General features: G+C 34.5%; 1 protein-coding gene across 1 annotated transcript in view; it reads right to left on the bottom strand.

Annotated features, from left to right (window-relative positions):
- The window catches only part of LOC140434183 (ethanolaminephosphotransferase 1), a 38,660-nt gene extending 23,722 nt beyond the window's left edge, over positions 1-14,938 (bottom strand). Inside the window, exon 1 of the mRNA XM_072522255.1 lies at positions 14,672-14,938. Within this exon, the coding sequence (XP_072378356.1) occupies positions 14,672-14,725 (54 nt within the window). The 5' untranslated portion in view covers positions 14,726-14,938. The remainder of the gene's footprint in view (positions 1-14,671) is intronic.
- Between the last annotated feature and the right edge of the window lie 3,094 nt (positions 14,939-18,032).

Raw genomic sequence — 18,032 nt, 5'->3', positions numbered from 1 at the left:
CAGGGACTGCTTTGCGTCAGTTTTCTCTGTCGCACTGGGGGGAGCGGGACTGTATTGAAGCGCTCAGTATATTTGTATTATATATCTATGCTGAATAGAGAATTGAAGAAACTTTCAAATGAGCTAGCACACGACCTCTATTCTCATTTTAAAAAATCATTGATTACGTCATCACGCCCAGATTGATAACGTCACTCGTATGATATATATGCCATATATTTATAATTCGAAAATAAAAATCTATCTGTTTCAGGATTTGTTTCCAAATCGCCTATTCTCGAAAAAATGAATTTATTCCATAACTCCCCACTGTGTATGCTATAATTTTCAGTGATCAGAAGATGCCACGCTCTGTCAAACTGTGTAAAATGCTCTGGAAACCGACGAGCGACATAATGCACACTTCTTCGTGACCAAGAACCCCATCCAGTCAACTACAGACATTGCAGTAACGTCCTACATGGCATGGAAATATGGAACAACAACGAACAACGGTCCTCCATAAGAAGCAGGTAACAGAGCGAACACAGATGACATACTCGTGATGATTACGTTCATGGAAATGATGATCAAGTTCATAGAAAGGATGAATCAACAAAAGAAAGTACCCCGAAACGAGACACCAGGAGAAACTGGTGAGTAAAAATGAGGGCCAAACATAATTATTCTGTATTACGAGGTTTGTCTTTTTAGTTTTGCATACAGTCGCTTAGAGGGCGCCACCAATAAAACCTTCCGACACAAATGTAACCTCAATCTTTTCTTGACATAAATCGAGAGTTTCATTGCGATAGAACAAGTCGCGTAGATACAGTGAATTTTTGAATTAGCAAGTCGGTCGAAAAATGGATTTTTGTCGAGAACATTTTCGAGCAATAACTTTTTACAAGTTTCGAAGAGGATTATCCAACAGCAATGTCTCGCTGAAATGGTTTCTCTGTTTGGGAATGAAGCATCACAACAGTCAACTACTTGCCGCTGGTATTGCGAATTTCAACGTGGTCGCTCCATTCTCAGCGACCAATCCAGGCTAGGTCCACCCAAAACAGCAGTCACACAGTAAAACTTTGATGCGGTTCGTCAGCTAATTAAGGATGACCGCCATATAATATACCGGGAGATAGAAGCGTCTTTGGGCATTTCAAAGACTTCGATCCAAAAGATCCTACATGAAGAACTGGGTGTTACTAAGTTGGTTTCCCGTTTGATCTCTCATTTGCTCACAGAAGCGGTTCGCGTCAATTGGTATTGAAAAACATTGGAACGTTTGTAGTATTATTAGTGGCGATGAATCTTGGATTTACTCATACGAACCAGAAAATAAACGCCAATCCGCTGTGTGGGTGTTCCATCATCATCATCAGTAGCTCGACAACCCTTTCTGGGTCCTCGCTTGTTCTAGGATTTTCCGCCATTCTGTTCTGTTTCTTGCTTTGTTTTTCCAGTTCGTAATCTTAAGTGTTTTCAGATCTTGTTCCACTTGTTCCATGTATCTAAGTTTGGGTCTTCCCTTTGACCTTCTCCCTACTGGTGTTTGCATCATTATATGTTTTGGTGTTTCAGTCTCCAACATCCGTTCAACATGGCCCATCCAGCGCAGTCGTCAGATCTTTCGTGTGTGTGGGTGTTTCACGATGAGAAAAAACCAACAAAAGTGATCAGTCCTCGAAGTGTGTCAAAGAAAATGGTCGCAACTTTTGTGTCAAAATCTGGTCATCTGTAACAATTGCCTTAGAAGATCGAAGAAGGGTCCCTTCTGATTGGTATATAACCGTTTGATTACCAGAAGTTATCGCGAAACTCTGACACATCAACACACAACGGCAAATCATCCTACATCAGGATAATGCAAGTACTCACACTGCCCAAAAGACAATAGAGTTTTTGGAGTTTCAAAACATCGAATTGTTAATACATCAACCGTATAGCCCCGACATAACACCCAACGACGTCTTCACGTTCCCAAAGATCAAGAATTCAATGCGTGGGCAGCGATTCCAGTCGCCAGAAGAAACCTTTAAAACAGCGATTTTGCAGGTGTCAAATGAAGACTGGAATAACTGTTTTACCAATTGGTTTGAACATATGCAAAAGTGTATAGATCTTGGTGGGATATATTTTGAAAAGCAATAATGTAATTTAAGTTTTAATTTAAAAGGACAACCCTCGTACTATATGGAAAATAAACATGAACCCTATCTCCGCAATATGACTATTCCAAAGACGATTGAAGAGCACTACAGAGGAAAGAACCCTCGACCATGGTTCAAGAGGACGACCAAGAATTGGGACATATTCACTACAAAGTTCAGCATCCAATTCAACTCATTACGCAAAGGATATGATGATATTATGAAGGATAGGTATCGAAAACAATCAAAAAGAACTACAACTAATCAATATTATTGGTTAAGTAGACCAATCATTAGTGTTAGATGTCTCCATTCAACAATAGAAGCTCGACGAGTAGGAATTACATTTAAAATCTCCCGTACTAGAGGTCAAATAAAAAAAACTCAATGTAAGATAAGTATACACAACAGGAACAAGAGGTGAAGCACAAGATTATCTATATTTATACAATTGTAGCTAATTAACAGAAATAAATCGATCGAAACCAGAGCAATATCCGGAAAATATAAATTTATAAAAAATAATCTCGAAATTAACTAGTCTGCAAACACTTGATAGTTGTTATCGAAATAGTTGCTGGATCCTTGGCCTCGCTATCTTATCGAATGCTCTTTAGAAATACTATAAGACTACACAAAGTGAATGGAATTTGAAGAAAATTAAAACATATAAACTGCGTTTTTATTTTTATAGGACTTTAACTCGTATTTTATAAAAATTATTGATATTAAGAATGTAGTTTTAATCTAAATTAAATTATTAATTGGAAATTAATCTTAAAAGGATCTAGTTCTTATTCAGTACATTTGATCAATTTCTAAATAGGAGCAAAAAGTTCACATCTATGATCACCATTATTGTCGCGGGAGATAAGAAAAATATTGTTACCACAAACAGTATGATCTCTCTTATAGCCCGGGGAAATAAGATTTCTCTCGGGACTGTGAGTAATCCCGATCCTCCTCCTAAGTGCCTTCTCTGTTGAGGTTGGCGATCAATATGGCAAATTTCTCTCTGTTCTGGGCTTGATGAGTTAATTCATTTCCTTTTGTGTGGGTCCAATCTCTGATGTTTCGTAGCCAAGATTTTTTCTTTCGCCCTATGCCCCTTTTACCTTCAATCTTGCCTTCTAATATTACCTGGAGCTGCTCAAATTCCCTATGGCGCATTATGTGTCCTAGATATGACGTCTTTCTAATTTTGATAGTATTGACCAGATGAGGGCGTGTGTTCATTGCTCTCAGTACTTCTTCATTCGTAGTTCTGCTGGTCCAGCTTATTCTTAGCATTCGGCGATACATCCACATTTCAAATGAATTTAATTTGTTGACGTCATACTGTTTTAATGTCCAGGTCTCACAGCCATATAGTAATAGAGACCACACATAACACTTTAGTGTTCTCAATCTTATTGAGACTGATAGCTTGGGGTTACAGAGCATTTTACGCATATTCATAAAACCAGATCTTGCTATTTCAATGCGTCTTCTAATTTCTTTTGAGTGGTCTAGTTGACTATTTAGTTCTCTGCCCAGGTATATAAAGCTTTGGGAACTCTTAAGGGTGATACCATTTATTGTATGTTAGGTGTAACTTGTTCATGGGGGTTTTTGTGGAATACCAGAATTTTGGTTTTGGAAAAGTTAATGTCCAAGCCCAGCCTGTGACTTTCTTCTGATAATATGTTCATCAATATTTTTAGTTGGTATTCTGTTTCTGCTAATACTACGGTGTCATCGGCATATCTTATATTGTTAATGATGATTCCATTGGCTCTGGCCATGACCTTCACGGCGATCTTCAAGAGAAGCATATGTTCGGTATATACATTTGATAATAAGGGGGAGTAATCCCGATATCTGACAATTTTTTAAATTATTATAGGCCTATATATAAATAAAAACTACAGTGTGTCAATTTTAAAACTTACAATGGGTTATATCTCACGAACAAAAGCTGATATCGAAAAATGCTTGAAACCGTTTCTAGGATAGTAAGGGGAAACTAAAATGACATGAAAGAGAACTCACCCCCATCAACCCCCTAGGCCCCACCCACCACAACCAAAAAATTTAAATTGCAAACCCCTACTTGTGATAAATCATTGAAAAGACTAAAAAATGCTATGCAATGGTATAAATAATAATTATACAGGGTGAAGCAATAATTGTGAAATTGGCTTAAATGGAAAATTTAATGAGGTTTTTGTCGATTCTGCTGATGATCCTGTATAATTATTGTTGAATATTATCCAGGGTGTTAATATCAGCCGGCTTACTATGTCTTTTGTATTTGTAATGCTATCTTCTGGACTATTATTTTTAATGATAAGTGCCCGTCGGAATTTTTTTTTGTTAAATAAAAACTTAATTTGCCGTTTTTGCAAAACAAGTTGAAAACATCTGTTTTTTGGGTTTTATCAGATTCAATAATTTTTGGTTTATTTGAGAATTTTAAATTTCATTAATTTTCATTATTAGTACGATCGGTACTGTCATTCAGCTGTAGTTGTCACGAGTTTACAGTATACCTGAACACGTGGAGATCATTTTCATATTTGTCTCCCAGAACCAGTGTTATTTACGAACAGCTCAAACATTTCATGAAAGGCATCCGGACAAAAATGTAAATCACGTGTACATCCGCAATTTAGTTGAAAAGTTTAGAGAAACGGGATCAGTGCAAAATAAAAAAAGGGTTGCCAAGATTACTGAATGAAGCATCCCAAATTGAGGTTCTTGGAAATTTTGCAATAGAGCCTACTGCATCAACACGTCAAGTATCTGCAATGACAAGACTTTCACATGAGTCGGTTAGAAAGGTGTTGAAATTACGTAAGTTTTACTCGTACAAAACACAAATTCTTCAAGAACTAGGCGATGATGATCCAGACCGACGAATTGAGTTTTGTGAACTCATCACTGATAGAATTCGCGTTAAACCGAGAATGTTAAAAATATTTGTTTCACTGATGAATGTACTTTTATGCTGAATGGTAATGTAAATAAACAAAACTGTCGGTAATCGAGTGATGCTAACCCGCATCGATTCAGAGAACCTTTAATTATGTATGAATTAAAGAACCAAAGGGACGATCATGTAGCTCCGATGCAGCTCCAGTTAGGCAGCGGTTGGATACTAATTATCCGAGCAAATAGATTGGAAGGAGAGGTCCTATTGAGTGGCCACCGAGGTCACCAGACTTACCGCCACCTGACTTTTTTCTATGGGGTTATCTCAAGTTAGTTGTTTATAAAATTTAACCTGCGTCACTTAGGGAATTGCGAGAAAGAATTACGCAAGCATGTCGCGCTATTACTAGAACAACATTTGCCAAAATTCGTGCAGAATTTGAAAATAGGCTGTATTCTACCTAGGCATTTGTTATTACGCCCAAAGTTGGATATTGTGGTCTTTAATAAATCCTCAAAATTTCAGAAAGAACCCATTAATTAGTTTAAAAGTTATTTTATTTGTTTATCCCAGAGACTTTTTTTTGCAGTACCATTAGTCAGAAAATAATGTGGATACAGTAATTCTACGCATCCCCTTTGTAAAATTACGGTTATTTTAATTTATAAACATTTAGAATAACTTTTATACTATTGCTCGTAGATAAATTTTTTTTTCATATTCGAAAAGCTGACATTTTTAAACGAATTTAAAAAAAAGTTTTTCTACGATAATTTGGACAAAGTTTTTTTTTCGATTCACTGCTAATTTGTTTATTTTTAACAGTTAAGGCACGCAACTTTCGGCATTTGGAAGAAAAGGAGTCGTAGTTTTTGTACAAAAAGTTGTACAAACATTGCACTATAACAGGATCCTCTGTGAATTGTTAAAATATGGTTCAAATTAAGACTAATAGTGGCGAGTGGACCACAAATCAACGCGTTCAAAAAAGGAAAACGCATCTTCAAACTACTTATACATGTTCATTTAATAGATCTAAATACTATTATCTCAAAAATTTTTAAAAGAAATTCTACAAACAATAAAATAAAAGAATTACTACATATAATTAAACAAATTTACATAAACTATCCAATATTATTGTAAATTTTCTGATCGAGACTGAAATCAACACAAGATTATCAGTAATTTTGAATGATTTTTTATTTCTTATGTAAAAATCTTCAAATTTAATATGTTATGATCTCAACGATGACTAATACATATTTGAAATAATGGGATTATTATTATAATTATGAAATCAGATGATTTTAATTATATCTTATAAATTCAACAATCATTGAGAAAAAAAAAGTACATTTAACATATATATACGGGGCGATTAAAATAGTCTACAGTTGTTTATTCCTGACTGTTTGTCTGAAATTGAGATAGATATTATCAAGGGCTGTGCAAGCAGGCGTTTACGTGACCTCTTACAATTAATTCACTTCACTCACTGATAATTTTCCTCACTGGTAACTGGTAGACGTCTTGTAAAAATGTTAAGATTCGATCTGTAGCATTTGAAATATAAATAAGAGCACTTGGTGTGGTAACTATTAATCCATTGAGAGCCTCCCCAGGTGGTGGATAGGGAAATACTTCCCTTGATATGGTAGCGCTATTAGACAAGCCAAAAATAAATGGATGATGTGAAAAAACTGAAATATTGCAGTCAATATATGACTCGTTTAATCCTCATGAACATATCAAAGCTGCAGGAATTTATAAACCTAGAAGATAAGGGTATAGAGTGGATAGGGATTGCAAATCCTCCAATTACAATTAATGACGTCAAAACAGCAACAAAAACCTCTAAAGACGGGAAATTAATAGGGCCAGAGATATCAACTGATAAGTATACATATGTTTTGTCTGTCGACTATCAGAAAGCATTCGACACATACAATGATGACAGTAAAATTCTCCTGTTAGTGATCCCATAGTAAATCATGAGAAAAAGCATGAAAACTTTTTACTCTCAATATAACATGAAACTGATTTTATATGTGTTATTTTAAAACATAAATTATGTATCCTCGATATGTCATTGACCTACTAATAGTGGTATTTTTTCTATTGATTTGATTTTCTCTTTTAATATGAGTAAGCAGATCCTACCGCATTCTGCCGAGTCATTTGCGACGCAATTGGTTTGATTTGTTTCCATCTGTTTCTTTCAATAATATACTTGAATCTTTCCACTGAACTCTATGTTCATTTTCCCATGCGTGTTTACATATTTGTGATCTATCAAATTCTCTATTTTTGGTACAAGATTGATGTTCACTTATTCTAATATTTAACGATCTTGATGTTTCACCTAAATAAAAATGTTCGCATTCACAAGGTATTTTATAAAAACAATTCTTTGTTCTTTCTTGTTCATTGTAAGATTTAGTTTTAAATAAAATAGATCTCAATGTGTTTGTTGTTTTAAATTTTGAAACGGTCAGCAGCGTCGTTGCCTTCAAGAACTATCCTGGAAAGAAAACCTGGTTCTGGAGCTCCTAAAAAAACATCACCTAGGACTAACACCATTATCAGGCGTGAAGTAATGTTGAACGTTGAACCCTTCCATCACGGCCACAGAACTCAAAAATAAACATCCTGATCTCCTTCAGAACGTTTCAACAAGAACAATTCGTCACCGGCTTCAGATAGATCTAGCATTACCAAGCTGGAAGTAATGAAGAAAAAAAGATTAGATTTTTGTAAAAGGTATCAACATTGGACACCTGAACAATGGAAAAAAAAAGTTATGTTCAGTGACGAAAGTACCTTCAGGTTAGTAAGATGAAGCCCCAAATTTGAATTTGTTCGTCGTCCATACACCGCGTCAAGGTACGATCCAAAGTTCACAGTTAAAACCATCAAACATCATGAAAGTGTAATGGTATGGGGTGCGTTTAGTGCAAATAAAGGAAGGATAGGGTTGTATTATTTTTTTTGCCGGCACTGTAAGTTTTTCCGATAATCCTGTTATGTAAGGTATTGATATTGGCCTCGTGTTATTTCTTGTAAATTTTATAGGATCCCGTTCTCAGTTGTTCTGTTCCATTTGGTCTATTCTTCAACAATCCTTATTTATAAACGACAAAGGATAATCCTTTTTTAATAAAACAGTTGTTAACAAATGTTTCTTCTCTAACAGCGAATTTTCGTTAGAACAAGTAATTTTGGTTCTATCGTATAAGGATTTAATGATTCGCTTTACATACATTTGTAATTTGTTATCCATATTAAAAGAGGTTTTTTTCCTCATGATTTACTACGGAATCACTAACAGGAGAATTTTGCTGTCATCACTGCATGTGGTTGTTCTTTTAAAGATGAGTCCTATGCCAGTTATAAAGAAACGCAACTCAAAAATATTGACAATATCGTGTCAATACTTTTTTACTAACTAACAAAAACAAATTTTTTTAGTAATTTGTATTTTGAGACGGATTTCCGAAGAGGAAATCGAAACGTCAAAATAAACTTATATTAAAGTAAAATAGTAGCTTATTTCCAATAAAAATAGTAAATTGCATCATTCTATCAGATTATGTCAATTTGTTTAGTTTTATATAACATTTTTTGGTATAAAACTAATTATAGTGAGCATCCTGTTATCGTCAGGTAGATAACCATTAAACCTGATAACAACTCTTTTTGTCAATATAATGGTAACGGCTTTGCTGTAATTACTATTTGTTGTATTATAAAATTGCGTGTTTGAACTGTTATCTTCGAATTGGCAGAGATTATGACTTAATTCCTTCATTAGGTAGTCAAATCCGATGTACAAAAAGGAGTTCTTACTTAATATGAGAGTATCACTGCAGGTAACAATTTTGTATTCACAGTCACGCATCGTCATTATCACCATTTGGATATTACTTTTTCTTCACCTTGGAACCTACTCAGAAAACTGGAAATAGGCTCTGACATTCCGACAACTAACTCTTTATCACCAAACCTAGAAGACATAGCGAAACGCATTGCCCGGCAAACCAGTTATAGAAAAGTTCATAAAAGAGAAGTATGATATCAGTTCAAAAATATCAAAACTGCACACCAGAAAAGCCTGTCATGAGGCACATAGAGACCGAGGAACTTTTCAATGCACTAGAATTAAGTGTCGCAAAGCTGCAGGAGTTGAAAAAATATTTCCTGAGTTCATAAAACACACTGGTCCAGAAACTCGAAAGTGGCTCTTAAATTTCTTCAACCAGATAATGACAACACAAAGCTCCCTAAACTATTCAAACAACGCAAAGTTATCGCATTCTTCAAACCAGGCAAAGACCCTTCACTACCAGGGAGTTACAGACCAATAAACCTTTTAAATATCTGCTACAAGATTTTTGGAAGGATAATCTACCAGGTTTTTGCAATCTATCAGTGGAAGGATTCCGCAAGGAAGATTCTGTCTTTAACAACATTTATTGAAAAGAAAATCAAAACGGCCGTAGCTTTCATTGATCTGATTTGTGCTTACGACAGGCCTACTACTACTAAATTGTACCAAATGGTACCATGCTAATCATTTAATAACCTAGTAAATCAAATGCAGTGTGATAGATTATTTTCAAATTACCGCTCAAGCGGTAAGCTCGAAGGCGATCTAAATATTATATTTTAAAATTGAGCCTTCAACCAAATCCGACAAAGACGTAAGTTATGGCTTTCCATCTAAATAACCGCGAAGCAAACCACAAACTGAACATAGAAAGCGAAGGAATTATACTAAAACATACCCCAAACCCCAAAATATCTCGGTGTAATACTAGATCGTCCACATATGAATACACACAACTGAAGACTACCACAAACAACGGGAGTGAGAAGTATTGCTTCAAAAAAGTAAAGGAGTTTGAGAATCTAGAAGTAACCCTAATAAGTAAAGGGGAAAAAGCTAAGAAATTGAGAAGCAGATTTCGAAAGGAAAACGGTCGGAGCTCTACACAAACTACTAAGAGCAAAAAACATCCCCAGAGAGGCAAAATTGAGACTATACCGAACATTGATCCAACCCAAGGTCCTGTACGGAAGTGAAACATGGGTCATGAATAAAAATCAAGAAAATATGCTGAACATCTGGGAACGGAATATTTTAAGAAATATATTCGGGAAGTAAAAAACTGTGAAGACGTTTGGAGGGGATGAACAAATGCATAAATCGGAGAGCTGTACGGGAAACCAAAAATTAGTCAGATCGTCAGGACAAAGAGACTTAGATATTTAGGCCATCTTACGAGAATGGCAGATGGAAGGTGGGCAAAGGACTCGCTGTTGAGAGGGGAAGGAAAGAAGAGAAGAAGACGGGATAACCAATTGGAGAACTGCGGTCACGGACAGAAGAAAATGGAGGAAAACAGTGGAAAAATTCCAAGTCATGGGCCTCTAGGTTCTAGGACCTGTTGAGCTATGTTGAGCATGTTTGGCTAAAATAATACCCCTTGAGTGGTAAGTTTACCTTACCTTGTAGCCACCTGTACCGATAAAAATTGACGGCATAGTTTCTATAATTGTTATTACATATTGTAGCATTGATTTATATATGAGTCACGCTGGAACAAATGATACCTTAAAAATGTCTCATGGGCTTATAGTCTATAAAAATATATCAATGTTCCCTTATTTTTATTTTTGGATTTAGTTTTTCATTCATTAGATTGACTTTTATCTAACATTCCTTCTCACAAGCAATTTAATATATTTTGTTAATCGATGCCATTTTCAAATATTTTTCATACATACATTTCTTCTATGTAAATACGTTACCAAATGTCGTAGAATTTACAAAGAATGCATACTAGAAACAGTCGTAAAACGTGGTTGAATTGAATCAATAATATCACGGCCTCCATAACAGCGACCAGAGTGTATTTTACAAACAAAGGATGTCGTTTCTTTTTCTCAACGACTTATCTATTTATGTCAGAAACAAAACATATTTCACAACTATAGTAGAATTAGTGTCAATAAGTTAATTATATTGGTTCTAAATTAAACCATAATTAATGAATGAATGAAAGAAACAAAAAGCGTAAAATAAATTCAGTAAAATTTACATTAAAAACCAACAGTGTCAAAAACTTGGTTCGATTTTCTCTAGGTAAACTATGTGTCGGTATTTACTTCGTTTTCTTTCACATGTCTACTATTTTTTTCGTTCCGGTTTTTAGCCTAATATGTGGCATTATTCTTGGGTCCGGACTGGCCCGCCGGTCAACCAGCCCGCGGGCAGGTGCGCCCTTGTTAGCATATGTCCATATTGAATTTTGACAACATCACTTTGCAAAAATAATTTCGTAACGTATGCAACTACTGATTTCTTTAATGTAAATTCAGTTTTATCCCAGTTAAACTGGCAATCTATTTTTCCTCTGATCCATCGTCAATGTGGGACTGTTTTCTTCATACTACTACTACAACAAATTCTGATCATACAACCGAACGGCAGTTATACAGAAATCGACTAAAACCTTGGATTAACATCTCAGCTACAAATTTAATTCGACATAAGTGAAAGCTTTAGCGAACATACAAACCTACTGGTTCCCTTAATGATTTTCTTGCCCACCGTAATTTTTCTAACCGACTCAAACAATCGTAACTAAAGTTAAGAACAGAATTTGAAGAATCTATCATTGCAAGTGGTAATAGTAAACAAATTTATCGGTACATCCGTCCATCTTTATCTTCTAAAGTCTCCATACCATTACTTCAAAAAGCTGACGGGTCTTTATGTTCTTCGAATATCGAATCTTCGAAATGTTTATCGTTATTCTTTTCACAGGTTTTTACAGATGAACCTAACGATACCATTACTCAAATAATGTGGCCAAGTTTGTCTAAAACTCTTGACAATATATATTTCATACCGGATAAAATTAAACATCATTTAAGGAAACTACGAAATAATTCATCACCTCCTTTTTCCTCAAACAATGTGCAGAATCTGTAACCATCCCTATATCTCTCATAATGAATGCTTCTTTTAATCAAGGTTCTCTCCCTCGTTCTGGAAATTAGCTTCGATTACTCCTACATTCAAAAAGGAAACAAACTTGATTACAATAATTATCGTTCAATCAGCCTGGTTCCTATTGTCGGCAAGGTCACGGAATCGATTATTTCGGAAGTATTGTCTGAGTTTCTTCTTCAAGAAAATGTCATCTCTCACCAACAGCATGGCTTTATCAAAGGTCGGTCAACGATCACACGATACTTCATTGTGTAAATGATTGGTAGTTATCTTTAAACAATCGGCATCCTGTCGATGTAGTCTACTTAGACTTCTCCAAAGTTTTCGACCGTGTTCCAAAACGTCGATTACTAGCTAAATTGGATCACTATGGTATCCGCGGAAAGTTAGAAATTTGGATTCAAGATTTTCTATCCAACAGATACTTCAGGGTTCGTGTTGGGAAAGCCCACTCACTAGATAACCCAGTCAAGAGTGGAGTCCCACAAGGATCAGTAAATGGACCGCTACTTTTTTTTCCATTTACGCTGATAATACGAAATTGTATGTGAATCCAACTATTAACCAACATGTTCTTTAACACGATTTTAATGCAATATTCGAATGGTCCTCAGAATGGTTACTTCCGCTTAACATTGAAAAATGCGTAGTTTTACATATCGGCAAAAATAACTCATTACTACCGTACTTTATTAATGGACATCCCTTAAAATCGGTAACCTCCCACAATCATCTTGGAGTGATAATTAATAGTGATTTAAATTAAAAAAGCCACAACACTCGCATATGGCTGTGTAAGACCTAATTATGAAGATAGACTGTCCATGGCTCATCTCACAACATTCGAGCAGCGACATCTTCGAGGTGACCTCATTATGTCCTTCTGTATTTTAAAACATAATTTTGGGAACCTTAACACCATAATCACTTTAAATCAAGACGAAAGATTAAGAGACCATCGTTACAAATTAAAGAGGGAACAAACTACTACAAGGTCCAGGGTGAACTTCTTGCCAAATAGAATATTGAATATCTGAAACAATTTGGATCAAAACACCATATCAGCAACTAGTGTTAAGATCTTTAAAACAACATTGATAGAGCTTTATTTTATTTATAGGATTGTGTTATTTTTAGGACCGCATTATTTATTTATTGTTTCAGAATTTTTGTATGATCTAGTTTATAGATCTTTAAAACATACTCAGTAATCTTCTACTAACTCTACCTACAATTTTATTCCATTTCTAAATATCAGTATTACAATAACTGACTACATACCATCAATTACATTTTAAAGATCAATTTACCATGTTACTGATTCTTTCTCAATTCTCTACTATTAATTCCATCTTTCCACCTTATAATATGGATAATACTGTCATAATAATTGTTTATTTTAACTTATTCACTAGAAATTGCACAATAAGAATTCACTCTATAAAATATTGCGGTTACCATAACTCCTAAATAAATTAAAATCAAACAAAAATGTCATTTACCTAAATTTAAATTTTTACTCTTATAGTTGTAAGTATTGAAATATTCACTTTGTTTACATAAGTATTCTAATAAATTTACAGTTTTCTGCTGAAGAAGTCACAAAATCGTGACGAAATATTGAGACAGAACAAATAGCGAGTTTTATTTCCTATAGACCGAACAAAAGAGTTATATGTGATACCAAGTATATACTGTTACTGAAACTACTTAAAAAAGAAAGAATTCTTCAAATTGCTCAAGCATGTTGCTAATTATACTAATTCTAAAATTAGATGTTTATAATTTGATAAGAATAATTACTTTTAATTTTAATTTGCACAATTTTTGCAACATGAAACTGACCTTTAAAATGGTAAGAGGAACAAATATGTAGTATTTTATTACATTTTTATATAAAATATGAAAGAAAACTAAATTTTAGCATAATATTCTAACAAAACTGGATATATTTCATGGATGACAGTTCAGAGTTGAGATTTTATAATTAAAAAAATTGTTATAATAATGATTGTGTCTAGAAATATGAAAAAGAACATCCTGATTAAAAAAGAACACATTTAAGTCTGAATCACAGTAAACTTGAAACAAATACTAAAATTCTATATCAAAAAATTAAGAATGTTTTTTTATCAATCAAAGTTAGTTCTGGTTTCTTTTGTTGAAAATTCGCTAATAAAAATAATTACCGCAATTAATAAAAGATTATTTATGAATGAAATGACTCAACAAATTGAACATTTACTGAAATGGTCACTTTTATTTCGATTTCTTACACCCAACGAGATTTGTTTACGCGCCCTGTAGTAGGTTCGTATTTATAAGGTGTACCGAGGTAATTTTAAAATGAAACAAACATTCATTTGTTTTTCATTGATTATTATGTACATATAAACAGAATATCTTGGTGTATTTAAAGTAAAATCGTATATTTATTAATAAAACAATGTGTTCAGACGTTGAAACATCGCAGTAAGGATAATAGTCGACTAGTAAAATATAGTTTCTTAATGATAGAGTAATTAAAACAAACAAGGTATTCTCTAACAAATACATGTATCTTTAGATCAAGTAGCACGCAAAAAAGTAAGAAAAACTACCTACCTTGTAATTATCGAATCCAATTAAATGGTCCTTAGTTAAGTACTGAATTTCCATTTTGGAATGATTTCTGAATTATTAGAAAAACCACTGATAGTATTGTAAAGGTTAAAGGTATGTCCTATTGCGACTTTATTCTAAACTACTCATAATTTTATCCTGTATTCACTATTACACCATTTTTACGAGAGTTCTAAATAAACATGTTTAAAGATTCGTACATAACCTACGACATAGATCATGATACACACGGTTTGCTAATGCGCAATGCGCATCCGCTCGTGGGTAACGACGTCACACACAAGTCTTACGTGAGAGTGGGAGAGGAGTTGCTCATTTCTCATTTGTGTAACGAGTTTTAAGGGAGTAAAAAAATATGTATTGGTTTTGGTTTTCTTTAGAATTTTAAAATTCTTTTATCAATTGTTAAAAAAACAGACCAATCTTAGGTATAACATTTAAAAAGCAATAAGTTTGTATTTTTGTAAATAAAAGCTCTGATGAGTACCCATTGTACTTATAACGGCCACGTAAGGTTTTATGAATTTGGTAACATAACTTTCGATCGATCTAATCTAAAATCTTCAAATTCTTAAACATGCACCTTAAACCATTCTAGTAAACGTACAAAATTGGTTGTGATAGGACTAACCATTCTCGGAATATGATGAATTTTTCAAAAATTCAAAGGCCAAGGTGACCATTTTGTTCCATAGGGATAGGGCAGAACGACTTTACAGCTAAAAGATGGGAAAAATTGATGCAGGCACATTCTAATTAGAAAAACTTTATGTAAGAAATATTAATCATGTCTTAATATTAATTTAAATATTAGGTTTAGCCAGATGTTTTGAACTCTGTCTGGTCCAGGAGATTTCCAGTTATGAAGCTCTTTGATAATGTTCGAGACTACTTCAGCAGTGAAAGGTTCATAAGGAATATTCCTGTAGTGTTGACATCGTGTCGACTGTAATTGTTCGTCGTGTCTTCAATCCATCCAGCATTGTTGTTATGAGTAGCTGGCGTCGAAAGTTGGTTTCCCCAAAACTCATGAATTTTTTCTTGGCATGGAGAGGATTTATTTTCATTTTCTACAGTGGAATTCAGTTTCCTGTAGAAAGCCTTCTCTGCGTGCTTAAAAGGTATATTGTCGCATTTCCGGTTGTTACTAACTTAGGCGACCTGACTAAACGGAGAGTTTTTGTTTTAATGTGTCCAGTCAGTGTTGAGCTGTATTGTTCTCTGGATCAGGTTGTGAGTGTCTTGGAGTGTTCAGAATTATTTCTTCAGCTCTTTTAATTACTTTTATATTAGTACCCCGTAGTGTTCTGATCTTACTGCGCATAAGATTACCTATCAATTGCTGTTGCTGCACAGTAAATTAGCATATGCAAATATTCTAGTGCCTGAGCGTCCATGATATAATTGGGTAGGACTTCAGTGTTCATACTTTGTAACAGTGCACCTAGTTTCTTACAAGAGCTTATTTTTGGTAGCGGTGGTCTGCTAAGTGGGTTTGTCCCATTAAACTCTTGTTCGGCAAGTGCCATTTCACTTACCAGGCTATCGTGCAACTCGTTGTTGTCCTGCTGTTTATTAACAGGTTGAGTTTCCTGTATGAGAGGCTCAGGAATCTGCTCATTAGAAATTTCATTAGGGACTTAATCCACAACTAGTTCTTGGTTATGAATCTCCCATTCGACTTCGCTTTTTTGACCGAGGTTCATCGCCTTGTAATAGAAGCGCAAAATGTTTTCGTTTATAGACACAGTCTATTTAATGCACCTCCTCGGTCGTCTCGCTTGAGTGAGCGCCGGCTGCTGTTCCAGCGCAGCACCTTCAGCGAGTAGAGCTCCTGCTGTTGTTTGGCGCACTTGTGGTTGTTGTTGGGCTGTAGCTGATTGTATGACAGGGGCCCGCCTCCTCAACACCCTGTCACCGTTGTCCCGCATGCTGCCACGTCCAGCGCCGGCTCCAGACGCACCCTGGCGATCTCCAAGCCGAAAACCCAAACATAAATTATTAATCTCCATTTTCATGGATGTGCATTTTAGACCTACTGTCAGGTGTCAGTTTTTGTTCCATGGCAAGTAATCCTGCTACTCTCTGGGTATCAATGCTAAAAATACCCAGAGAGTATCCCCCATTGGCAAAGGGCGCGCCTGATATAAGAAATAATAAAAAACTCATACAGGATGTAATTATTATCATTATCGTTATTATTATATTTAACTAATTATTACCCGTCTTCAATATTAATTAACACTTCTAAAAAAAGAAAATTTAGCAACAGTTGTCGCATAAGTAGACTTCTTCTTTTGACTCTAGCACAAACTTCATGGGACTACGAATTAGGTTCAAAGTACTTGCATACTTTGCATTCTGCATCGTTGTCATTATCGGAGTCTTTAATCAGGATTATTTTAATAATGGTGATTTATTATAGGAATTTCGGTTATTTTACGTTTAATAAATTTTTCTCTGTTGCTTCCTTAGTAGCGTTTTCGGCTGACAGTTCGTTTGTGGAAGAAACTTTTTGATGACAAAGGTGCAAAAACTTTCTTTCCTACATTGTTTCTACGCTTACCCATAGATACACGAAGTATTTTTTATTTTATTTTTAATAAATGACATGGATATAGCATGCTTGTTCAAAGTATACTCGGTTTATGCCGGTTACATATTTAAGTGGAGCGTTAAAACTCTTACACCAAGTAGTACTGGGAATAACAACTGATTGTAAAGAATTATACTTTGTGAACTAATTTTTCTTTTATTTATTTATTGAATGTCGTCCGAATCACTGAGGTTATAGATGGTTACCTATACTGTGTTACAACAATGGAAAATACATAATAAAATAAAGAAAGGTTATAATATTAATTACATACTAACATGAAAGAAGATTGATATATGTAATTTGTGATACAAACTAGATTATAATTTAAATATCTTTTATTTCTATATCCGTTAAAAACTTTATAATGTTGTTTAGATGATTATTGTATCTAAGAAGCTCGCCTATGTCGCTGGGAAGGTTGAGTTTACTTCTCGTTTCCTGGAAAATTTGACATTCGGTTAAAATATGTTTTACATGGTGGTTTGACACTTGTTGCAGTATGGGGGGTTGCCTCCGTTGATTCGGTAAAGATGTGTATGGCGGGTGTGACCAAGTCGGAGTCGTGTAGAATAACGATGACTTGTTTTTTTCTAGGTAACAAAAAGGCTGAAGTAGTAATAATTCGATTAATCTTTTCATCTTGATAGCTGTTTTTAAAATATAGTAATTCCATTTATGTATTTAGGGAATATAGTAATGAAGAACCTTTTGTTACCCTAATCTTGAATAAGTAGTCTAAATATT

This window comes from Diabrotica undecimpunctata, chromosome 2, assembly GCF_040954645.1.
Source record: "Diabrotica undecimpunctata isolate CICGRU chromosome 2, icDiaUnde3, whole genome shotgun sequence".
In the NCBI taxonomy this organism is placed as follows: domain Eukaryota; kingdom Metazoa; phylum Arthropoda; class Insecta; order Coleoptera; family Chrysomelidae; genus Diabrotica; species Diabrotica undecimpunctata.
This window is presented reverse-complemented; position numbering and strand designations above follow the sequence as displayed.